The sequence below is a fragment of the Melanostigma gelatinosum genome, assembly GCF_949748355.1.
Source record: "Melanostigma gelatinosum genome assembly, chromosome: 3".
Taxonomy (NCBI): domain Eukaryota; kingdom Metazoa; phylum Chordata; class Actinopteri; order Perciformes; family Zoarcidae; genus Melanostigma; species Melanostigma gelatinosum.
The window spans coordinates 16,611,692-16,637,096 of NC_136636.1; the positions used below are offsets into that span (position 1 = coordinate 16,611,692).

General features: G+C 42.2%; 2 protein-coding genes across 2 annotated transcripts; both read right to left on the bottom strand.

The window, feature by feature from the left end:
* Positions 1–5,403: 5,403 nt before the first annotated feature.
* On the bottom strand, positions 5,404–7,877 carry cplane2 (ciliogenesis and planar polarity effector 2; the record flags this gene model as incomplete). The annotated part of the gene is made up of 5 exons (XM_079266410.1): positions 5,404–6,297; positions 6,422–6,549; positions 6,695–6,819; positions 6,936–7,088; positions 7,763–7,877. The coding sequence occupies 5 exons, from the start codon at positions 7,875–7,877 to the stop codon at positions 6,075–6,077; spliced, it is 744 nt and encodes a 247-aa protein (XP_079122536.1). The 3' UTR covers positions 5,404–6,074.
* A 4,084-nt stretch (positions 7,878–11,961) lies between these two features.
* Positions 11,962–25,405, bottom strand: LOC306797763 (ephrin type-A receptor 2-like). Its single transcript, XM_079297175.1, has 17 exons — positions 25,251–25,405; positions 24,367–24,434; positions 22,266–22,902; positions 17,840–17,995; positions 17,397–17,729; positions 16,678–16,805; positions 16,393–16,570; positions 16,181–16,283; positions 15,857–15,909; positions 15,639–15,764; positions 15,360–15,545; positions 15,189–15,250; positions 14,615–14,824; positions 14,268–14,417; positions 13,823–14,016; positions 13,273–13,428; positions 11,962–12,783 (listed from the first exon to the last, which is right to left on the bottom strand). The coding sequence occupies exons 1-17, from the start codon at positions 25,324–25,326 to the stop codon at positions 12,675–12,677; spliced, it is 2,925 nt and encodes a 974-aa protein (XP_079153301.1). The 5' UTR covers positions 25,327–25,405; the 3' UTR covers positions 11,962–12,674.

The window sequence follows — 25,405 nt, forward strand, 5'->3', positions numbered from 1 at the left end:
CCTAACTGAGTGAAATGACCCGGAAGTATCTAAGTGCTCATGATAAGAGCTGTTCGAATTCTCTAAATGCTCAGGAAAGGGGCTTCAATGCGTCCTTTATTAGCTCCTTTAGCAAAGGAAACACTGGACCTTCCTTTACCAAAGGAAAGTAGATAATTCCGCCCCACAATTCCTTGCGGCGGAAACATTTAGGTGACTCACCATTCGGCCGTCATGAAAACAATGTGCAATATCTTGCACAGGTTTAACAATTACACTCATACAGTCATAAACTAATGGGATTTATGTTGATGAATATGAACAGACGGTTCATTTTGTGTGTTTATTTACTTCGAACAAATATGTTTAAAAAAAAAAGAATGCAAAGTAAAAGGAACAGTAAATATACCAAACTGTCGAACAAATTCTCGTTCTCAATAACAAGAAGCATCCATAAAAAACAAAACAAGCTTGGCCTATGATATGATAGCAAAATATAACGAAACCGTTGAATCTGCATTATTGCACAAAGAACAAATTGATATTGAACAGTTCATTGATGTTGCACATGAGTGAATTGTTTCTACTGAAGCAGTGTTGATCGTTAAGTGTGACAGCAGCAGGAAGGAAGGAGCTGAAGCATCCTCTCACAGAAGAAGCTCTTTATAAAGCCTGCATGCAATTGGGTATCAGATTTCATGGGATCATGTTTTAGTTGCCCTTTTTGTAGTCCTTCGTTGTAGTTTCGCCATGGCAGACCGAAGTCAGTGACATCCGCTGTCGCATCATCATTCGTGAAAGTGGAGTCGGATTCTCTGAGCACCACGTTGTCTTTTCCAAACTCCTCATGAATTCTCCTACACATCTTTCCTTGAACCCATGACGTTTTCCTTAAAGGTCAAGGAAAAGTAGTTAGGAATAGACGTTAGGAGGTCATTGCTTGACTTTTCGACTGCAGCCCAAGTGTTTGATACGGCAGGAAACAAACAGTGAATGCAACAATACATACACTAATGCATGTCAAACTGCGACGTTGTAACGCCACTGATAATTTACATTCAAAGCAAAATGTTTCTCCAGATTAATGGTTCATTTTATCTTTTTGAGGTGTTCACAAGCTCACAAACCACCAACCAGTTGCTTCCATTTCCTTAGTGCCGTGCATTGTGGGAAAATGGTGTCACCAATTGTATTTTTCCCAATCTGACTTTCCCATAGCCAAAGGTGATGTCGACAAAGTGATTGTTTTGTTCAACTAAAAACCCCAAATATTACATTTACCACCATAAAAGACCAGCAGGCCACCATTCAGTCAGTTTGAAGTACTGAGATGGGGAAAAAGCTAGCGTACGAAAAGCAGATTGCCAGAAGCTTGAAGAAAAAAAAAAAAAAGAACCACACCTGGTTCCAGTTTGTGTGATTGCATACGAGGGTGTAGCTCTGGGGCAAAGGAAGGACGCTTGATAAACGGCCACTTTTCTGACTTGTTCAGGGTTTTAAAAGAGAGAGTCTTGGGGGCAGCTTCATGTGAGAGAACAGTTCCAAACAGAAGCATTATGGCTCAATTTGACGGCACAAATGAAAACAGCCACTGTTCGAAGAGCAGCCGTATCACTAATCTACACTGCTACTTTGGAGATAGTCCTACAGTGAATAATTTGATTTCACAGATACAAACCATAAGGACACGAGAGGCGCAATCCAACAGCGCTCAGGACTGTGGAGGTCTTGGTGAGAGCAGTGACTCTGTCAACCAGCTTGAGGATTGCAGGTAAGGACCACATGGTGCCTCTAGAAAATGTCAGTCAACTTTGTGTGTAGGATTATGATGAATAAATGGCTTTGTCCTTTTTTAGTCCTCCCACGGACATATCTTCAGCTCTCCGGTCAGTAGCTTTAATGCCAAAATTGGATTTGAAAGAAATACTCAGTCCACATAGGCTCAAGCTGTTCTCAGGACTTGGCCTGAAGGAGGACGATCACATTTTGTCTCCATTAGATGATCAGGATAAAAGCACAGACGGGTAAGAGGCTTTAAATCTTTATGCGCTTTAAAATCTTTCATACTTTTAGCTAAATGTGGTCTGCTCAACAGACTCGGGGCAGCAGATCCCGCTGAGGAGGAAGGACTGAGTGTGTCGTTCCAGTCAAAGTTCATTCATCGTTGTAAGTTGACCCTTTTCTTTGGGCCTTGTTGTCAGTCACTGAATAGTGTAACAATTACAGGAATGTAAAGTGCCTTGTCTGCATTTCTTCCTTTGCTCTGCAGTCCCACTGTATCAGGACTACTTTCTGCAGGTGCTGAACGATGATCTGCAAAGACTGAACAAGACCTTTGAGTCTGGTCAGATAACACCCCGACATCTGTCGGGTGTGCGGCCCCAATTTGCCGCTCGATGCTTCTCTGTGACATCTCTTCAATTACACCCTCCGGAAGCGACTCAGTCCCCACCTTCACCTCAACCTGTCAGGGCGGCGCCATGTACCCTTTGGCAAGACCTAGAAGAGGTGAAGGAATCTGGTCTGCTCAGCATCTTGACAACCAGGGAGATTCGCCTTCAGGAGGTGTGGAAAGCTTTATATTTCATGTTTTAAACTTCATTATGACCAGTATGTTGCAGTCTTATCTAATTAAAACCAAGTGATATTAAAATTACAAATAGGATTATTAAAAAAAAATGAACAAGACAGAAGAGTAGAACAATGATTTTCCTTGTGACACTGTAATCCTCATTAAAACGAATGTGGAGGGACAACTACTCTAGTTACCACTAGTCTCATTTTAAGTGTTACTACAGTGTGTATATAGGCTGTACTTGTGTATTACAGGATGAGTCTGATGTTTGTATGTTAACAAATCCCAGGAAAAGACTTCAGTGTAACTTCAGACAGACTTCTTAATACTCTCTGGTGCGTACGGCCCCTGCATCGTTCCTCTTTAAAGGCTCACTAACTTCATAAACAACATTTTCAACCACAAAATGAGTCCTACTTACACGTTATGCATTTTTAACAATGGAGGCGTATGACGGAGCGGAATAAGCTTTGACTACACGGGCAATACCTGTTAGTAGGATCAATTCAGTTTTTCCTTTTTTTTTTTTTTTCTTTGAAGTGTCTAGAAATCCTTATTTCTTGGTCTCTCTAGATCTCTAGTAATTCTTGTTCTCTCATTTTCCTCTGAAGACGATGTTTGAGTTAATCGGCTCTGAAGCGTCTTACCTAAGGAGCCTTGGAGTTGCTGTCAATCATTTCTATGCATCGAAGGCACTGAAACAGACCCTGACTCAAATGGAGCATCACATTTTGTTTTCCAACATTGGTGGCGTGATGGCAGCCAGTGAAAAGTGAGCGCTCCACATACCTGTACCTCCTCTTATTAGTTTGAACTGGTTTTGTTAGTGTGGATGCTGAGCTGGTGTCTTCCTGTCTCTAGGTTTTTCATAGATCTGGAAAAACGACTGAGAGAGGGAGTGTCAATGTCTCAGGTCGGAGACATTGTGCTGCAGCACTGCTCCAAGTTCCACAGCCTCTATGTGCCATATGTGACGAACATGATGTACCAAGAGCGTCTTTTCAGCCATCTGCTGTAAGTTCTCTGTTCTGTACTGTAGCCTACTCGCCACACCAACCAATAAGACTTATTCAATGGTGTCGCTTTTTTATTTCTTTCCTAAGGCAGCAGAACAGAGACTTTCTGAATTCACTCAAGGAGCTTGAGAGTGAGCCAGTGTGTCAAAGACAGCGCCTGAAGTCATTCATTGTCCTACCCTTTCAGAGAATTACTCGTATTAAACTCCTCCTCGAGGTAGACATCTGATGATATTTGAATCATATTCATCCAAACGTATATTTTGAACATGCATGACACGTTACAAAAGTCCACTAAAGGCTTCTGTTGGGTTTTCTTTAATTTCAGAGCATCCTGAAGCTGACTGAACCAGACTCTGACTCAATTTCAAATCTTAAAAAAGCAATAGAAGCGCTCCATGAGGTAATGCAGTTTTACATTCAAGTGTTCAAAGCTGCACATTCATACTAAGACAGAACTGAACAGGGGAATGAGTGTTATTGGAAGTGAGCTGAGCAGATTAATTTCCATTTAAAATATCTTTGCTCTGACCAGATGATGAAAGAGTGTAACAATCGGGTCCGAGAAATGAAACAAATTGAGGAACTGGTCTGCCTGGAAATGCTGCTGGACTTCGGCAACGTTAAGGTGACGAGTGTACTTTTGTTTCTCTCAAACTAAATTCATTGCTATCTGCAGGTTGCGTAAGAGAATAAAGTCTGCGACACATTCTAACTGCCTCTTCCTCATCCAGTTGGTCCCTCTGGTTGTAAGCGGCCGTTTTCTGGTGCACCAGGGTCCCATGAGACAGCTAACTGTGGAGGCCACTTACCGCCCAAGAATGTCATTCATGAGTATCTACCTCCACCTCCTCAATGACCTTCTGATCATCTCCTCGGAAAAGTATTTCACCAGATTGTAAACTGGCGCAATTGACTACTAATTTTTAACACCACAACCTAATTTCTTATTTGGTAATTCACTGAATTGTCCTCACATTGTTGTCTGCCTTCAAACCACACTGTTTTCTCTCGCTGCAACATGTCAGGGCTCCGATGTTCACAGTTATGGATCATGCATCGGCCTCACATGTGCACGTTCAGCATCTGAAGGCTGAGGTCCTGGGCCTGCCCCAAAACTCCTTCCTGTTGCATCTCTCCCAGAGTCACACCGGACAACCGACCGCCATGATACTTGTTGCAAACACAAGGTACAGGTTGACATCTTCCATATCTTTATTCTTTTAATGACTAATACGGCTCCTGAAGCAGCCATTCATCTATCTGGGATTCTTGTCTGATTTTTTTTTTTTTTTTTTTTTTTTTTTTCCCCCCCGCAGGTCCGATAAAGAGGAGTGGATGAAGGCGCTGTCGTCGAAACAGTGATGGAAACATGATTCTATACGAAACAAACTAATGCCGTTTTTAACTTTCACATTACTAATGCATTTTAATAATTTGTTAACTTTATATTTAAGATTTGTATACATTTAACCACACTTAATAATTTTGATAATTGCACCATACATCACTAATGATTCCAATATGCACTGAGATTGTCACAATAAACCAACACGCATGTAAGGGGATGTTTTTTTTTTTGTTTTTATATTGTGAATATAGTTTTTCACTTGTATTAAAATTACTTATTTTAAGCAATGTGCCTTTTTATTTATATTCTTTTTTTTGACTCATCAGCCTTACACAACAAACTCATGCTTTAACCGAGTACAGATATTAACAAGAGAGCTTGACATAAGCAGCCCCTGATAGTCTCAACGTGAAATACGGACTAAATATTTAATACAATATCTCGCAGCGGCCGATATTTAGATTATGTGTTGGTGCTTTGAGAGGATATTAACAGGAATCCATGACAAACTGTGGAAAAAGGCCTTAAGGAAAAGCAAGCTGTATCCCATTAATAAAAGCAACAGTCTCAGACAATCTGGTCTCGTATCATGATATTGATACGACACACAGCAGTGACTGCAGCATTAGAGGGCGATCCATTTAATTCAGCAGCTTTTCCTAAAAATTTCCTATAAACATTCCCAGTTTATCATTTAAATGCAATCCCTCAAAGCCCTTACCTGGACCTCCAGTTCACTTCCACTGAAAAATCATGTGCAGTACTTAAACGGACATATGCTAACTTTCATATTTGTAATTTTGTTTTTTTACTAGATTATGGTTACATACTTCAATGTCAAAAACACAATTCTCTCATACTGTCTGAATATACCTGTATTCATATTCCTCTCTTTAAACCCCCCTCCTGAAAAAGGTCTGCTGTAATTGGCTTGCAAGAAAAATATGGCACACCTTTACATATGGGGAGATTCTAATGAGCCTGCAGTTGACTTAAGGAAGAGGCGCAAATCTGAATGGTTAGTTGAACACATCTGGTCGAGGCACCCCACAAAATCTGACTCTTATTTCAGTTTGTGGGTTGGTAGGCACTCCCGATACACTGATGTTTGTGCACAAGCACTGAGAAAGTGATTTGTTTTTCATATGTCCACTTAAAGTAGAGTCCCGGTGTCCTGCTGTGAACGACGGTTGGCTGATCCAGCTGTAACACAGTCCTGATGCCACAGGTTCTCCGCCAGGCAGTTGAGAAGTGGGGCTACGTCACCCAGCCCGTCACTGACCTCCCCGCCCACGCGCAGCACTCGTAAGTTCCACGTCTCCTGGAAGTCCCTCACGTCTCTCTCCGGCACATCACAGTGCATGAAAAGGTCAAATCTGAAGGAAACCTTGAGGACAAATGCTCATCTCTGTATTGATATAGTAGCTATAAAGTAAGCCCGTGACTAAAAGTGTCAGAAAACCAACATTCAAGTTTAAAAAAAAAAAGACAAGAGGATACTTGGTGCCAACCACCAATTTCACAGATGTCCCAGTCCATTTAGCAATTTGATTTGCCAAATCATCAAAGGACGTTCTGTCAGTGAAGGAGAATAGGAAAAGGACGGCATCCACCTGCTCCTTACAGGCCTGGAAGACACAGAACAGTGGTTTTACAAAACGAGGTGGTGTTAGCGTATTTATTTTGATATAGAATAATGTGAGCGTAGTCATTTTTCTGTTTCTGTTATAACTCAATACAATGTGTTTTGTGAAAACACTATTTTATACATACTGGAAGCAAATGGTCAAATCTACGCAGGGTGTTCTCTCCACAGTCCCACAGCTGCAGCCGGAAGAAGAGCACTCTACCATTCTCTCTCAACTTCACGGGCCAGTACACCACCGTCGTTTCAATACCTTGAGGAAAAGATTCATTGAACGAATATTTGTGCGATCTCATTAGCCTTTAGGTTGAAGAGTTAATTGTGTAATTCCCTCTAAAAGCAACTGACTTACATTGATTGTGGACCTACCTGTGGTTTCATAGTGCAAGTTAGGAATATTCAGGCCTGCAAGACGCGCAGCGAGAGCAGTTTTCCCGACTCCACTCTTGCCAGAGATGAAGATCTTATAGTGAACTGTGTCCACAGCTACGTGTGGGGGCATCACTGGAGACTCCAAGAGGCCTGTAAAACAAGTTTGAAAAGGGCCGTCTACATATTTACTTCTGTGTACTGCTTGGAATTCATACTTTCTACATGGACCTACATGATGTGCTGGTCAAAGATCACAGTGTAACTCTGAAAAGGGCTTAAAAGTACGGTGTATGACAGCATGGAGATGACAGCATGGACGTAGCAAAAAGTCTATCTTATTGTATGCAAATCTTGGATGTCTGTAAAACAATAATTAACACACAAACAACAATCTTAGGCTGTTTTATGTCATCTTGTTTTTGGTGATTTCATGTGGATTGTGCAGTAAAACGGTACACTGAAACACTGAGTCAGGCTTGTATATTATTCATTTCTTTACATTGTTCTGTTTTATTTGTTTAGCCTCAATATAGTGTTTGCAAATGCTACCAACTCTCCCTACATCTAGGGTTCATAATGACAAAACCAAAATGTCTTTAAAAATATTTAAAATAGTGTCCCACTCAAATTATGATGAAATTAGAATAAACGTATCTTGTTACTTTTGATATGTAGCAGCATGTTGAAAGTTGTCTGAGTCAAATATGTAACAGTTACTGTAGAACACATTTCTTGAAACACTTTGTTGTGTCATCAAATCCCGGGTAACACGTGCTGCATTTGAAAATCCATTATTTAACAACGTAACAGTTTATTTGTCATACCGAAGTTTTTCCGTCTCTTCTTGTGTAGAATTTTGCTGAAATATTCTTTGCTGTCTTTACATTGATGCCAGTCAGCTACTACGATTGATCCGGAGGAAGGAGCATCTTGAGACATGTTATCGCTCGTGATGCTGCTCAGCAACAGCTAGCATCACACTGCTGACGTCAGTTTATTTAATCAAACAAGTCAGACTGTAGCGGAACAAGACAGCCCGTTAAACCGGTGTTAGCGTTACAATAAACAGTCTTTTCTCATCATAAATTTGAAGCATCAAAGTGCAGCCAGCTGATAAAAACTTCCGTAAACAAAGCGTCTCCATGGGCAGCAACCTGACAGGAAACCCCTACGTCACTTCCGTTAGCGACTGCAATTCGTGATAATGGTCTGGTTCTCCAGAAAGTCGTTCATTTCGTATTTTTTCGAGGCACTAACCTGTCGTTTTTGACGAAAACAAAAAGCCTGAATTCAAGAAGCAATCCCGACTGTGAATACACTTTACCTGTTCTGTTCTAACTCTGCTGTCAGCGTCTTAGCACCTCTGACAAAATCACATCATCATAATGTAGGAACTTTGGTGGAAAGAATAATTTAGCACTGTGCTTGTGTGTGAACAATGTTGTATGAGTTATTGTATAAGAGTGAAACATGCAGGGCACGGCTACTCTCACATTTCTAAGATGTCTCACATCTTTTTATAGCAGTCAAATGATTGTTGTTTTAGCCGCATGTCTATATCTATGCATGTACATTTAGATAAGTCATATTCATTGTATGTGTACAAACTTAAAGTTACATCAGCAGGTCATGACCTCCCTTAGCAAAGAGCAGTAGCTCACATTTACTTCTATGATCCAATGACATCTGCACACGTCTAGGTTAGAAAAGAAAGACAAGATTTGATCGTTTCTCATTCTGTACGTCAAGCACAAGTTAAATACTCCCCTAAAAGCAGAAACCTTCAGAATTAATGGTGGCATTGCCTTGTGATTACATTCCTGTGTTTCACTTGTATTGCTGTATCTCAATTCTTCTGATTCTTCTGTCTGCCGTTAATCTGCTCACATGATTTCAATCATCACAGCTTTGGTTTACACCAGCTGTTCCAAAACGCAGCACTCTTTTGTCCACAAATGATTGTCATCAGTGAAGTTTCCATGGTCGGAGAGAGGACTGAATCCATCCATCAGTTTGAGTAGATTATTTTTGTTTTTAATAAACTGTCTCACGTCAGAAAGACTATGAGCAGTGGATGTTACAGGTCCAACCTTTCTAATAACAGATTAAAAATCTTGTTTTATGTTTATTTTTGTTGTTTAAAAACGTGGTCAAATCAAAATATACACATTATAAAACAGAGTGACAGATATCTACACATCAAAATAAGCATTTTTAACTGTAACCTAAAACACCACGATAAGACATTTGTCAATTGAACCAATAATCGTACACTTACCAGCACATACAGTATAATAACTAAGAAGCCATCACTAGAATCAGGTGAATTATATAGCTTTCAATGATTATTCATACCACTGTTAATACTGTTGTCACTCGTGAAACAATACCACTAATTGTTCATTTCACATTCTATTTTATATCTATATTAAATGAATGAGGAAGGCCTGAACAAGAAAAGTGTTTGCTCGATGTACTGCTACACATTTAACTGTGTTTAAACATATAATATTTCACATGTATTTATGTTTGTTCTGAGATGTAATCTACACAGATTAGATCTACTTCAGACATACAGATTTAATAATGTATTCATTTAACATCTAAAAAGTTGATTGATCCAGAACTGAAATTTGTGTCAAAGGGAGAGTTGGAATTCTTTCCAGCTTTTCTAACTCACCACTGACCTCAAGACAAATCACAGATCAGCAACAAACTGTACGGACCACAGTGGTTATTGTGTTATCTCAACGCATTCACATCGTCCTCATGAGGAACAGAATGAATTCACATCTTACTCGTAAATCCTTCTCATCAACAATGAGAGCGCTGCTCTTCAGCAGCATGTCAGTGGTGTCTTGTATGCAGGAGGGCAAAGCGTTCACCAGCTTCTTCATGTGTGAGTCCACAAAGATTTGAGACTTGAGATGAATCCTCATATAATAACTTGTTCAACTGTTACTATTTAGTTTGGATACAACTTGTTGTATTTCTTATTTCAACCACAAGATGGTGCCATGATATTAAAGGCATGTACACACGTGACAAGTTAATGCCGGTGATACATGTTATGGTTTGATCACCAGCGATGTGATTCTATTATAGGATGCCTTGTTATGTGCGAACATGTTTTTGGAAATATAAAAAGTGGTGTTAAACTTTGTGAACAAGTTTATGTGTGTGCTGTCCTCCTCCGTCAGCCAGACAAGAGTTCCAGCAGCAGCACAGGTTTGATGAGGTTGAGTTGTTTTTTTGTGACTTCATAAAACTCTTTTTTTATAAACAACAAAAAACAGGTCAAACATGCTTTGTATAAAAAGCAAAACAAATGAATATATACATGTATATCTCTATCAGTCTTTATTTTTCTGACCTATAAATTCTCTCCACATGTCTGCTGAGGTGATCGTGAATCTTCAAAGAAAAGACTTTGGCCTTTCCCCATACAGGCTGAGGAAGTGGATTGTCTCTATCTATCCGACTGTATACAGCATGGATCCAAGATAGGTAATTATAATCTTCCTTGTGTCTGATGAAAGTGTTGCTATATCTTTTATACTCTTCTTAGTCCCACTTGGTGTGTGTGTGTGTGTGTGTGTGTGTGTGTGTGTGTGTGTGTGTGTGTGTGTGTGTGTGTGTGTGTGTGTGTGTGTGTGTGTGTGTGTGCGCGTGTGGTTGGGTGGGTGCCTGAATGATTCAGCTGCACTGGAACATGACACGGATTGTAGATATTCAATGTGTCAGAGCGGTTGTTCAACTGTTGGTCAACTGGTTCAAAATGTCTAGCCGCACCCCAGACTAGGAGCCTGTGAGTCTTTGTGTTTGTGTGAGAAAGGAGCGTTGAGCTGTGTCAGTGTGATGAAATAGGCTATAATTATCAGGTGGGAAATTAAATGAACCGTCATTCACAACTTATAATAAAAGTGTCACGCAATAAAGTAGCTTTTAACGGGGGTTTTTAAGGCTATATCAGTCATGGTTGTCACAGAAATGACACCGTACTAATGCATCCCAGTGAAAACCTTCCAGAACTTAACATGTCTTAGTGACTGTGATATGATGGAGCATAGCTGTGTGTAGGTGTGATATTCTGCTCCACTTTGGCAAAGTCACTGAGGTTGATCAGCTCCGTCTGGATGGCAGAAGTCACCTAAAACAAGCTTTGTGGGGCTGGAGTGGTAAATTGTAACAAAAACCAAACTGTTAAGATCAATACAGTTGAGGTCTGTAATTTGCTTTGGATTTTCGTCTTGGTGAAGTAAACGTACCAACTGGCTTGAGAGTGGTGTCAGAAGAAAGGCCTTTGGCAACTTACATTAAAGTTTATCGTGTTTTTGGCACAAGGTGTTAAGAGCTATGTGTGGCAGAACTGCATAGTTGGTTTGTGTGAGAGTGTTGTAATTAGGTCACGTCTACTGTTCACTGAGCACATATATGAAAAGTGATTTTTTATTTTGTACAACATTTAGGCTTTAAGTATTTGTAATAGTTTTTTTACTGGCTGTCATTTCTGTACATCTTAAACAATATCAGTAAAAAAACAACAAAAAAACAGTGTTTATCACTGTTACTGTCCTAGTTCCACGATCGCATGCTAATAGTTAAAGTACAGCTGTGGCCGGTCAATTTTAAGATAATTTGGTCATAAACCGAATAATTGGACAAATTACATTTTTGACCAGATGATGGTGCTAGAAGTAAATTTGTGGGCTCACCAAAGTTCACAAAGACTGTGAATGTCTGTAACAAATTGAATTGCAGTCCATTCAATATTTGGCGAGACATTTCACCACAAAACACAAATATCAACCTGCTATTGGTGCTTGATGAAAAGTCAGGGGATGACCAAAGTCGGTAGGGTTCACCATAATAATATTAATGACGCCTGTTCCCAAGTTCACGGCAATCCATCCAACAGTTGTGGAGATATTTCATTCTGGAAAAGTTTAAAACAAATACCCGTTGACTACATGAGTACAAGAAAGTGATCCAGTAACATAGAAACACAGATTTTATTTAAACACAAAAATACACTGCCTGGCAAATATGCACCAGATCAGTTATTCATCATGTAACAAATGCCATAAATACAAAATCAAATAAATATTAAATTTAAAAAAAATGGACAGCTGTATTAAGACATTATGTAAACAAACAAGACTTGAGGAAAAAAATGCATCATGTGATACAGAGACCAACTACAAAACATAACAATGTGTGATTCTTTGCCCTGAGTGGAATTATAATTCCAAATTTAAAAGCAAGTCTGATTGACCATAAAACATGTAGAAAAACAAACAGATGTAAAGATCCAGAAACACTGGCAGGATAAAGTGAGTGCTTGGAAGGAAACGCCCTTAAATGGTAAAGAGCATTACATTTTTCAGTCGTTCAGTAACTACAGACCAAGCACTCTCGCGTTGTCTCACATTTTGCACTTACTCTTATAATTGTTTTATTTACTACATCACATAACTTATGTTTATGTTCAACATATAAAACATTTTTACATGAAGATAAATTATTTGTCTTCTGTTATAAAGTACTTAAGTGTTTTTGATCTCAGTCCTTTCCGAGTGGCTTGGAGGGTCCTCTTCAGTCACGCCACAAAGTAAACCCCCTGCAGTGTAGCTCAGTTTCATCTCCCCCCCCCCCCCCCCCTCACTTCAGTCCTCCTCGTTCGTGAGTGAAATGGCGTGGTCGGTCAGTGCTCTTAGATTTGGAGGAATGCTGAGATCACACTGCAAACACGCTGAGGGAGCTGGTCTCATCTTTCAGACCCAGGATGCTGTATGCTATCCTTTTCATGTGGCCGGGCAGCCGCACTCCAATATTCCTGATGTCTCTGAAAGGACAAGATCAATGACACCGTTTAAAAAAACGCTAAAAACATTATGGACTCTGTTTTGCATAAAGAGACTACAGAGGTCCTTGTAAAGCACCGATTCTCACTGGGGAGTATCTAAACTAATTAGAAAAAGATATAAATTGTGTTATTTTCAGAAAACAAAATGCACATGTTGCATCTGAAAGCAATGCACAAATGGCTGAAATAGATTGATTAAAGTACTGAATTAACAATGAACTGATAAAATGTTGGGCAGGACTGTGGCGCTGCATCAGATTAAAAAAGGCCACTGCTGTGGACGCTATGGCAGTGGAGAATGATAGGAATGACGTGGCAGAGTGAAGTATTTCAACATTCACAAACTGGCTGACAAATGTTCAAGCTGAGCGCTCAATACTTCCTCTGTGTTACTACAAAGCGTGGCCTGGTGCCAGATAAAATCAGCGCAGCATGGCTGAGCTGCACCTGTGCCATGTGTGCACTTACTCATGCCTCAAGGCGAGCACCTGCTCCATGTTCGTGATCCCAGCGCGAGCAAAGCTTTCGTTGTACTGGTTCATTTTGATGGACTCCAGCCACTCGGGCACCGACCTGAACATGGTGCCGTCACAGCCGCTGGTGCTGGGCAGGCGGATGGACACGCTGCGAGGAACAGTGTACATTTGGATTACTCATCATTTACTGCCACATTATGTTCACTGAGTACATGTGAGGATGTTTGAACGAGAGGGAACCAATGTCACCGTCAACTCAATGCGGACAGTTTCCAGAGATGTTTCAATCATTTGTAATTTTCTAATGGCAAATACCAAGACTAATACAGCTCTAGTTAAGGAAAACAGTTGGAGACATATCTTGGAATTGAAATGGAAGATGAATATTAGTTTCATCTGCTTATTAACACACAACAAGGGTTTATAAATAGAGTCTAAGTTGTGTAATTCATTATGCACCTGAGAGGATTAGTCTCTTTTATCGGAGTTATTTTTCATTTAGTCTTTTACTTTGTTACCAAATCATAAACTTCAAGTCATACCGTGGATCAAAGTCAGCGATGGGTTTCAAAGACTCTGGGCTTCGGAGCAATTTGTCCAACATGTTGACGATGTCTGTGAAGCGAGGTCGTTTGGGGCGGTCCTGCTGCCAACACTGGAGCATGAGCTGGTAGATGGCGGATGGGCAGTCCATCGGAGCAGGAAGCCTGAAGGCCTCGTTGATGGCCTTCATGACCTGAGGAAGAGGGAAGGCATCTCTTAGATCTAAAGTATATTTACGAGTGTGCTGACGGACAGTCTGGAAAAAGTGCTGTGTTCGTTTGTTGGCATCAACAGTAAATTTGAAGACGATGGTGGGAAACTACTTTGGACGTCAGGCAACTTTCTACCGCCACCTACCCAGCAGACTCTGTGGTTATAGACATTAAAGTTTGACCTACACAGGCTAAAACAATCCTTCATCTCAACCGCAAGAGGTGGACATACCTCATGGTTGCTCATGTCCCAGTAGGGCCGTTCTCCAAATGCCATGACTTCCCACATGACGATGCCGAAGCTCCACACGTCGCTGGCTGAAGTGAATTTCCTGTAAGCGATGGCCTCGGGGGCCGTCCAGCGGATGGGGATTTTACCTCCCTGACAGAAGAGAAACATCAACAAATCATGTTAAATGTGAGAAGGGAGTGGAAACACAAAGCGCTGAAAGACCAACACTTTGGATTGGACACTTGAGAGTGAAAATACCATTAGCAGTCTGGCATTCGTTGCTAGAAAAAGAAAGGGTTGTTCTCTCTATGCTTTTAGGCTGTTAAATATGCAGCTGTTAGACTCACTCTGGTTGTGTAGGTGCCCTCAGCATCATCCTCCAGCACACGCGACAGCCCAAAATCAGACACTTTACACTCCAGGCAGCTGTTAACCAAGACGTTTCTTGCTGCCAGGTCCCGGTGGACGTAGCTCATGTCAGAGAGGTATTTCATGCCAGCAGCTATTCCACGCAGCATCCCCGCGAGCTGATATGATGGAATCTCTCCATCGCGGCCCTAAAGGAAAACAATACGTCGATTAAATAACTCTTTTAAATCATTGTTACACGATTTTTGTTCTGTCATAAATTACAGTCGAACACAATTTACTTTTTTTCGGCTTTTAACTTTATGTAATGTATTAAAGGAATAGTTCAACATTTTGTACAATGTAAATAAATCAATACCACCACTTTAATATGATCTAATGTAAATAAATATATACACAGAAACACACTTCCAAGTTCCTTTGCACGATGACGCACAAAGAAACGTATAAGATCGTTAAGCTCAAAACACCCTCAAGGTATATTAAGGACTAAAAAATATATAATTTCAAGTCATGTGACCTTCCTGTTTGCAACAAAATGCATGTACCTACCTTCAGATATGTGTCAAGAGCTCCGTTCTCCATGTATTCTGTCACTATCATGGCATGCTTGACTGAAAATTAAAACAAAAACGTATGTTTAGTGAAAGCAAAGTATACAAGCAGTTGATACAAATGAGTTGAGAACGATCGTGGGACTTCTGTCTGAGGTTTTCGACTCACATTTGGTGACAACTCCCTCCAGGCGGATGATATTCGGGTGTGAGAACTGACCCATGATGCTGGCCTCGCTCAAGAAGTCCTGCCTCTGTTTCTCAGAGTACCCCGGCTTCAGGGTCTTGATCGCCACGGCCACCTCCCCTCGCTTGGGAGACTTCATCACGCCCCAAAACACCTCCCCAAACTCTCCTGATCGGCAGACGGACAAGCAGGAGGAAACATTAGAAACTGCGCTCTGAGATCTCATTAAATGTCAGACAGGTGATAAAAGAAAACACTTACCAACACCGATGACTTTCTGTTTGCTAATGGCAGTGGGGTCAATTTCTGTGACAAACTTCTGGATGGCGATGTTAGGGTCCTCATACGTGTGTGGATCAACATAAGTCTTCAGAGGCTTGAGTTGATCTATGGAGGAAATGATGACCAGAATAGTAGGCTGAATATTAACATAATTAACTGTTGTTATTATTATTGCATGTACAGAATGGTTTTCTAACCTGATGAGAAGTAGGGATCTTCAGGTCCTCCCCTGCCGCGAGAGTTCAGTCTCCTGGAAGGAAAACACGAATAATCACTACAGGACTAAACAGAACATAGGCTGGCTTTTTAGTAATTGCAGGTCAGTCTCTACTGAAAAAGACCAAAGCTGTGTTCAATAGCAGCACCAGCTATTACTGATAAACCCTCCCGGAGCCGTCATACCAGAAAATCTTTCATTTGCTCGAGCTTGTGGCACATAATCACAGTTTGCAGGTCTGTAGATAACATTTATCTGAATGACGCAGGCGTTGGATGTGGATATGAAGCATGTTGTTACCCACCGTCTACGCAGCAGCAGGACGACCACCACCACGAGCAGAATGATCGCTACTCCAACGACAGCTCCCATCACCATGGTGGAGTTGTTCTGGATCTGAGACTCAGCTGTGCAAATCACAGAAAAAAAAGACAAATTTAGCAACTCAATATGTGAAATAAGAGTTTATACGGAGAGACTAGTTTCATCTGCTGTCGATTTTAAGGCTGCTGGTACCTAATGGTGAGGTAAGGAACTCGTGCTCCACACTGTAGCTGCCGGGGTTTCCTTCGGGACTCAGTGCCTGGACCCTGAACATGTAAGTAGTGTCTGGGGTGAGGTCAATAATCTGGACAGAGCTTTTCTCCAAAATCAAGACTGTGTAGGTGGTCACATCACGCTCGCCCTCATCATCCTGCGAAAAGGAATAGTGGGTGGATTAGAAACATTTTGGAACAATTTACCGCCTCAACTTTGAACGAGGGGAGGGGAGACAAAAGAGCACAAAGCACTCAGTCTTACTTTTCTGCGGTACATAAGCTCGTAGCGGTGATTGATGTGGGCTGGAGGCCTGCGAGACAGAGTCCAGGACAGAGACAGGCTGGTGGGGCTGCGATCATCCAGATGGATCAACGTCACCTTTGGGGGATCTAACGGTCGGTGAGAGACAGAAAGCAAAATAATGGTTAGTGACTAATCATAGTCTTTGGAAATAAAAGCCTTTGGGATTCAGTGGGTCAGACTGAATTCCTCTGTGTAGTAAGCCCTTCTTTTTGTACAATGGTTTTCAGCAGCAAATACAATTTTACATGAAACAATGTCTAAATATCTAAATGTCTAAACATGTCTGTTTAGGGTTCTGGAGAAAACAGATCGTTTTTAAACAGCTCAAATAACATACAAAAAAAATAGTTTTACCACCTTGATACTTTTCCTAATCTCATCAGAATTCCTTATGAACATAATTTTGAAGAGATGACATGTTTCATAAGTCTGCTACAGTAAAATGTAAAAGTAATATTTGGCAATTTGGTATAATAACATTTTATGGTCACTTCTTTGCCAATTGTACATGTTCTGTTTGTTGCAAAGGAAAGAGTTACCACTTCAATACTTCTCTACATGTTGGGTTTTAACAGGGATTTCACAAATATTATTATTATCACACATTTGGCAGTTGAGTTTAAAGTTGGGATTAAATCAAAGCACAAAGAAAAGGCTTTTGGTGTGATCGGGCTCACCTGTGTAGTCCAGAGCGGTGGTGATGCTTGCCATGGGCCTGTCGGTACCGAACTGGGACACGCCGCTGTGAGCCTCGACGGTGAACGTGTAGTTCAGGTGAGAATCCAGGTCACTGACGACGACCGTGGTGTCCTGCAGGTCCGTAGGACCTGGCTCGAAACGGATATTCTCGCCACAGGTGACACACAGGGCCTCGTCGCAGTGCTCGCACACCACACTGTAGGTGAGGTCGCTGCGGCCCCCGGTCACCAGCGGTGGGCTCCAGGCCAGCTGCAGCCTGCCCTGTGCTGACAGGGTGGTGGAGGTCAGGTCACGAGGGGCACTGGGCGGAGCTTGGGGAGGAAGTACAGGACACAAAACAGTTAGCCTGATATTCTGACCCCGCCTGTGATGAGCCAAAATGTGACTTTGTCAGTACTGTGACAGTGAGTGTGGTTGTTACCAGAGCAGGGTGACGTAGGAGTGTCTGAAGGGGAGCGGAAGAAACCTTCCTCACATTGACATTCGGTGGCGCCGGCTGCGGAGGGCTTGCTGTTATCAGGACAAACCTGACATAACTCGCTCGATACAGATGTCTTGAAGTAGCCTGGTTTGCATGCTGTAAGAGAGAGAGAGAGGTGTGTGTTTAAGCGTGACATTAGGAGTAACTGAAACAGACAGACACAGGAAGGGATGACTGATCTAAACAATGAAGCTGTCTCTGTAACACCAGTCCGTTCCACCCAACAGGAAGCTTTTGTTGTGGGTAACCTATAATCACTGAGGCTTTGTATCCAGAGGAATGAAAAGGGATTTCCCTGACGATCTGTCTCTACTCGCCTCTTTCGCCTGAAGGCCTAATCTCAGGTCACATTGCCAGTGTCAACCGGATGACAGCAGAGCATTAAATCAGTCAGGTGATCTGATCTGCCTTTCCCCTGTGAACTCTCGGCTCATATTCTCTGGCAGATAACACTTGTGTTTTCGCCAAAGGAAACCCTGGACACCGCTGGAGAGTTGTGATGGACATTTCAGCACACGGATAAACAGTCTTCCAGGGCACGGGAGGTTAATGAACATGCAGAGTGGACAGAAACCAGGACGCAGGAGCTGCAATTCAGTCTGGGGCTGATGTTTCCTCTCTTTCTTAGTTCCTTCCTTCCGCTAACCCCCCCCCACCGACACCAATCGCAAATTACAGCATCCACGGTTGAACAGTTAGGAGGACAAGAGAATCAGGAAATAGGAAAAAGATTTTCATTGTGTTTATGGAAACAGACACTTTCTGAGGTGATAAAGGGCTCCAGCACAGTAAAAAAGAACATTTTAAAGGAATGGATCTTATGAAAGATCTCCTCTCTCCGCTTTCATTCTGCTGTCTCTGAAGGGAGGATGGCTTTCATCTGGCCCCTGTGCTGGTGGCCGTGAGAAGAGGTCGAGTGAACCCTGGATTAAAGACGCGGCCGCGTTACTTCACCATTCAGGCGGAAAGACCTTTGCACTCCAAGTATTGCCGCAGTGGAGGAGAAGGAGCAGGTTGAGTAGGAGGGATGAAGATGAATAGATAGATGGATGGATGGGGGATGGGGGGGGGGTAAAGGTCTGGAGCACCAACAGAAGTTCTCTCCGGGGAGTCACTCGGCGGCAGTGGGGGGTGTAGCTGAGGTCTTTTCGCATAAGAAAAGGAGGCCAGCCCATTTCATCTTGAGCTGCAGCAGCAGGACCTCTGTCACGTACCAAAGAAACTGCAGCCCTATTCATCTATTGTCTCTGAGATTGGACAGAGTGGTGCCATAAATGTGTTGGCTTACTCCTTATACAGCTCCCAAATGGCGGCATGTGTGCAATGTATGAACATAAACATTGTTCATGCAAACTTTGGCAACGATGGATTCTCATATTTACTTTGAATTAAAGTGTTTGCGTTGTTTTGTTAATCTAGGGAAAGGGTTGAAATACTGATTTCATTTGATCCAAAACTTTAATTTCCCCCTCTTGAATGAATGAATAGTCCCACGCTCCTCTATGGCTACGACACACACGTGAAAAGGACTTAAGTTCCACTCCGGTGCATCTGTTAATTGAATCCGTTTTTTGTTCTTTGTGTCGACCCATTGTTCTAATGAGTGGGAACATGGATTAGGGAGCTCGTTGCGTGTGTTAACAACCGGATGAAAGAGCAAAGGGAGGCAAAGCGGGGCATGTCATTGGCTAACAGCTGTCCTGTTGCTCTACTAATCCTCTTGACTAAATTACACTCCACACCTAACTAAGCAGCCACCAAACTAACCACCCTCATGCACCAACTGTCGACTGACTCCCCACCCTCCGACTCCGTGGCGAGGACAGCCTTCTTATGCGTGTCAGTCAGCATTCCTCCTCATGTCGCTTTACTTCCTTTTCCCACAACAGTTGTGCTCTTCAGTGGAATGCGCACATGCGGGCCACGAGCCTTTAAGGATCTCACTCTCTCTTGTAAAGTGGAAATAGGGTGTTGGAACAAACTAGAAATAGAATAGAATAGAATTTATACTATCTTTATCCCTTTAAGGGGGAAATCTTTCTCTGCATTTGACCCATCCCTGTATATAGGGAGCAGTGGGCTGCCAATGACAGGCGCCCGGGGAGCCGGGGGTTCAGTGTATTGCTCAGGGACACTTCAACACGTGACACGTCCGAGTCGGGGATCGAACCGTTGACCTTCCGGTTCCCAGATGACCTCTTAACCCAGTGCACCACAGTCACCCAAACTACAACTTATTCGCTGTGTTTTAACTTATTTAATGAAATGCGTTTCCTGCATCCTAATACTCAGGTCATCCTCCAGACTTTGGAATCACAGTTTTTTCCGATTCATAAACATTTCCTGTCCTCTGCCAACTTCCGTTTCAAGTGACCGGCTCAGAGTCCACCTGTTGTCAGAAAGCTCAGAGTCTGAAACAACCTTCTGCCATGACTTCCTCCCTGCATTCCTCTTCTTAATCACTTTTACAACAGCGGGACAATATTTACTCTATGACCCACTGCACTCATCTATCAAAAGGCATGTACAGCTGTGACTAACAATACAACTTCCGATAACTATTAATCTAGCAACTAATAGATTATTCATTCGGTCTATAAATGTCACTAAATCGTGAAAAATGCTTGTCACAATTTCCTAAATCTCGAGGTGACATCTTCAAACGTGTAGTTCAGTCCGACTAACAGCGCAAAAGCCAAAGATATTCAGCTTCGAGTGATATAAGACACAGAGAAGACAAACTATTGAAAGGTTGGAAACTATTTCTTTGCATTTTTAGTTGACAAAAGGACTTAAAGGATGAATCAACTGTCAAAAGAGTTGCTTACTGTTTCCTGTCTATTAACTAATGGCTTATTTCTTTAAGCTGGTAAGAATGATCTGCCGTCTCACAGGAATGAGTCTAAAAAGAGACCAATCTCAGCCAGTCAAGGTGCCTCGGACAGACCGCAGCCTGACTCAGTCTAACCTCCGGTAGGCGTGTCGGCCCCGGCCCTGTAATCTGTGGTTCCGGTCGCCTTAGCAACTGGCGCAAAACAAATACTTTGAGGAGAAGACGCAGCACTCAGGTAGTTATTCTGACACATTCACACGGTCCCTTCTTTTCGTCAATCAGAGCCGTAAGGTGACGCGAGGGTGAAAGAATTCCTTTCAGAAGTCCCTGCAGCACACTGTGCCCTTCCTCCCTCCTTCCTGTAGCCTCTCTCCTCTCTCCTTCCTCTCCTTTCTGTAGCCTCTCTCCTCCCACGTTTCCTCCAGACAGCCCAACACACCACACCCGAGGAAGACAAATTCCACACAAACAGGAGACTGTTCAAAACGAACACCGCAGACATGTCCTTTACTGGAAATATCTACTTGGTTTTTTTTAGATACTGCAAAGTTTTTGCATATTTTACCTGATTTTAGGTGTCACTCATATAAATAGACAAAAGTAGACAACTTCAAAAGTATGTTCCCAAACTGCTATAATTTTAGATTTTTTTGCTTTTAGAAACTACCTGCTTATAAATCTCATCTGCTTATATCTGAATGGTTAAAAAGTTTACTCTCATGTCCCTTTAATGGAGAAAGTTTTCCCTTTTCATTACTACATGGCAACACTACACAGTATGCACTGTAGTACACAGCTTCTGCAGTTTGTATACAATGAATGAATGTATTTTACTATTTGAGCGAATTAATATCTTCCAAAGAGAAAGCTAAATGTATACCAAAGTATTTAATACTTCATAGTTTTAACTCTTTTCCAGCTTTAATGAGCTCTTCATACTGAGCAGTGACTTGTGGGACAATAAAAAACTTTGAAATTTAGGACACAAACTGACATCTTTAAAAGTATGTTGTCAAATCTCCAGTGTAAATACACAACAAACTTAGAGTACACTTAGAATTATGTAGTAATTGGGACACAGCTTCTTGAGCTGTACTTTATCACCCTCAGCCATCGACCTATCCACAAAACTGTGCCTCAGCCCGGCCCCATTCCTGCATCCTGAGAAAAAAAGGCAGTGGAAAGAATGTGCTGTTGGCCAGCAGGTAGGGGGATGAGGCATCGACTGGAAGCTTTTTATCCCAGATCACATGACGCAATCTGTGGTTGCCGTAAAATCGAAACAAAACAAACGGGGTTAGACATCTTGTCTGTTTCCTCCCTTCCCGACGCTCCACCTTCGCTATCGCACCCACTTCAACACAGATATCACAGCGTGTTCTTCTGATAGATTTCCAAACAAACTAGACGCAATTAACATTCCTCTGTGCTCATTCCTTACTACCGAAGTAGCGGTTGGAGGAGTTTAATTTACTACAACTCGCATGGCAACGCAAACACGCGCGCGAGTGCGTGGCACACTTTAGTGCTTACCTTGGCAGGAGTCCCCGGTGGTTTCGTAGCCGGCGAGACACTGGCACTGACCCACAGGAACCACCCATTCACCATCAGCGGTGCAGTAGATGCGTGGGGTGGCCTGACTAACGGCATTCTCCACACAGGCTCCCTCCACCTCCCTGAGAGCATCCGCCACCGTCTCCGGGAAGGCCGCCAAGCTCTGCACTGTGGACGGGCACGTTTTGTAGTACACTCTGACAGACAGCAGAGCCACACAAGCGCCCATGTCCTGAAAAGCCAGGTAGAAGCCCTTTCGAGCCAGCGGCCCCACGGCCCTCGTCTCCGTGTTGACCTTCAGCACGGGGCCCCGCGTCACCTCGTCAGGAGCGATGGTGGCCACTTTGCGGAACTGACCTTTGCGGAAGTTGGTCCCTACGTCGGCATCAGCCTCCGAGATGAAAAGGTTGAAGGTTTCTTTGCAGGCGACAGAAGCGCCATCAAAAGTGTTGCAGTCTCGCACGATAAACTTGAGCTCCACAGAGACTCGGGTAGACCCCGGGCGCCGCTGGATGAATGTCGTGCGTAACCAGTTGTCCTGTTCAGTGGAGTCTATGCTGCAAACGCTGTAGGTATAGAAAAGTGAGCCGTTCACCACCGACTGGACTATCTCCCACTGTGGAACAGAAAGAGATAAAGCAGAGGGATTCGTTTTAGGGGCAAAATTCACTGTTACAAAGCTACAATAATGAAAGGAGAAAACTCCTTTTTTTCCAGGGAATAAGTACAGGGTTCAGAGGCTTTGTTCTTGCAGAGAACCGGTTTTATTGATGAGACACCTCTTCGTTCATGCTGACTGAGAAGCCCATAAAGTGCAGAAGTGAGCTGGAGCTGTTTTCCACACATTAAGATTATTGGCCTGGACATGTGGCGTGCTCGCGACGTGTGTGGTTTTCCACCGACACACGAGGGTGCATGTGTGCGAGATCCAGCAAATACTACTGAGACTACCAACCAACATTTAAGGCAGTTAAATGAGCTTTATAAGCAAAGTGGCAGCAAAATTGGCAGCAATTAAGACTTTTTAAGAGAGGGACGCAATGACGAGCAGAAAGATTAAAAGCCTCCATCTAACATTAAAGGTTAACACCCCACATGTTAGCACTATAGTGAGCTACTGCTGTGTTTCAAGAAACACATCAATGCTGAACTTAACCTGTTAGAAAAGAGAGGCATACATATATATATATATATATATATATTTACACTATTTTAAGAAAGTTAAATTGCTACCATTCGAATAGAGCAACACTCTATGAGGCATTAATACATAATTTCAGACAATTACTATCCAACTTCTATTGTCTACTGTTCAAATGTTCTGAAGCCAAGACCACACCTTGCAAATAGTCACCCCTGGTACAAATTTAGATACATTTGACAAGTGTGAGAAAGTCGGGATAGAACAAAGCTAAGTTTGATGGACAGCGGGAAATCCTATCTGATCAAAGGAGAGCCCTCAGATCTTTTGAGAACGTAAGAAGAAACTTTGCCCACACAGTGGAAGTGGCCATGTCCTGTTGCTTTTTTTAGCTGGAAAGCCACAGAACTATAGATAGAGGGATAGTTCTCCACACATGGACCATTCTTTCTTTCGCTTTTACTTATACATCTTCCCACAACTGTACATATCAGCTCACTGCTCTTATCTCTAAATTCGGAGAGGAATCGCAAGAAAATCTTAAAATTGTGTTCCTTGGTTCATCTCTGGAATTAAAACAACCTCCTGTGGTTGTGTTGAAAGCACGACGGCACAGTAAATTGAAATGTAGGTTGACCCTTGACATTTTAATGGCATTCATAAGTTCTTCATGAAAGGGTAGCGTTAACACAAGACTAGCTGAGCTCTGCCAAACCTCATCGAGCTGCCACTCATTCCATCTCTCCCAGAGAGCTTTTTTAGTGGACTGAACGAGCAGAAAGAGGCCTCGGTTATTGTTGCTAAATAGTATGCAAATCCTCACATCAACTTGTCTTCAGCTGCCCTTTTGAGCCATTTGTTGTCTTACTCAGAGAGAGACGGTTTCAAGTCTTGAACTTGAAGTCTTAGGAAAATGCCTGTTGAGGTATAAATACTCACTCCGTTCTCATATGGCAACGTCAACCACCCCAACTCTGATCCTGAAGCTCTCATATCCAGCAATACTTCTACAGAGACAGAAAAACATATTATGGCATAGTTACAACAAGCACAGAAGCATCTGAGATAGAGATAGAGATATATATCTCAGATGCTATATGCAGGCCTAATACACCCTTTTGTCCTGTTAAATTAGAAAATGACTACGTTTGGACTGTGCTGTGTGACTCTACAATTCAATTCTCTGCCTTGATCTCGTGGGGGGGGGGGGGGGGGGGTCATTATCTTTACGAGGGGCACATGCCACGCTTTGACAGTCTAATCTGGCATGTCGGTCTGATTCAGGACTTCATTGACCGTGTCCTCCTGGTCCAGGATACAGGACTAATAATGTCTGAGACAGGCGGAAGCAGTTAAATTACCATGACGAGAGAACGACATGAATATGTGCCACACGTGAAACAGGAAGTGGGACATGTTCAGGCATCTCACAGGTGACATGTAATCCTAAATTGACAAAAGGCCAGTAAAACAAATAGAAATAAATATGAAAAAAAGTATTTTTTGTTACTAAAAATAGATAATTCCATCTTTTCGATCATTCAAACTATGATCGAAATGATCTAAACTAATTACAACAAATTTTTTTTGTCAAATGGTAAATGTATATTTTCAAAAGAGGCATTCGCCACATTATATTATGTTTTATACACTTAATGAAAAACAAAAGTAGAACATAAAGTCCTATACGTTAGCACTTTAAAGCCACATTTACATACTTTTAAAACACTTGAGGCTATCAAATTCCAACCTCCTGACTCACGATGTCCGGTAAAGCTCGGCTATACACTTATTTCTTTTTACACAACGCGTGAAAAACTTACGTTCTTTGGACTGGAGGCTGATAAATACTTGGTTGATGAATAAAAACAAGAACAAGTTGACCCGATGGAGCTCCATGATTCCGCACAACTTTTAATGAAGCCGTGGTTTGAAGTCTCCAAAGCCTTTGCTGCGCTCCTCCGTCTGTCCCACTGGC

Excerpts from the sequence above, each read along its gene's own strand:
- LOC306797763 (XM_079297175.1), bottom strand. The coding sequence starts at position 25,326 with ATGGAGCTCCATCGGGTCAACTTGTTCTTGTTTTTATTCATCAACCAA. Across the intron at positions 16,284-16,392 it reads GTTCCTTACCTCACCATTAG|CTGAGTCTCAGATCCAGAAC; the intron begins GTACCAGCAGCC and ends TGATTTGCACAG. Across the intron at positions 14,017-14,267 it reads GGGACATGAGCAACCATGAG|GTCATGAAGGCCATCAACGA; the intron begins GTATGTCCACCT and ends CCTCTTCCTCAG.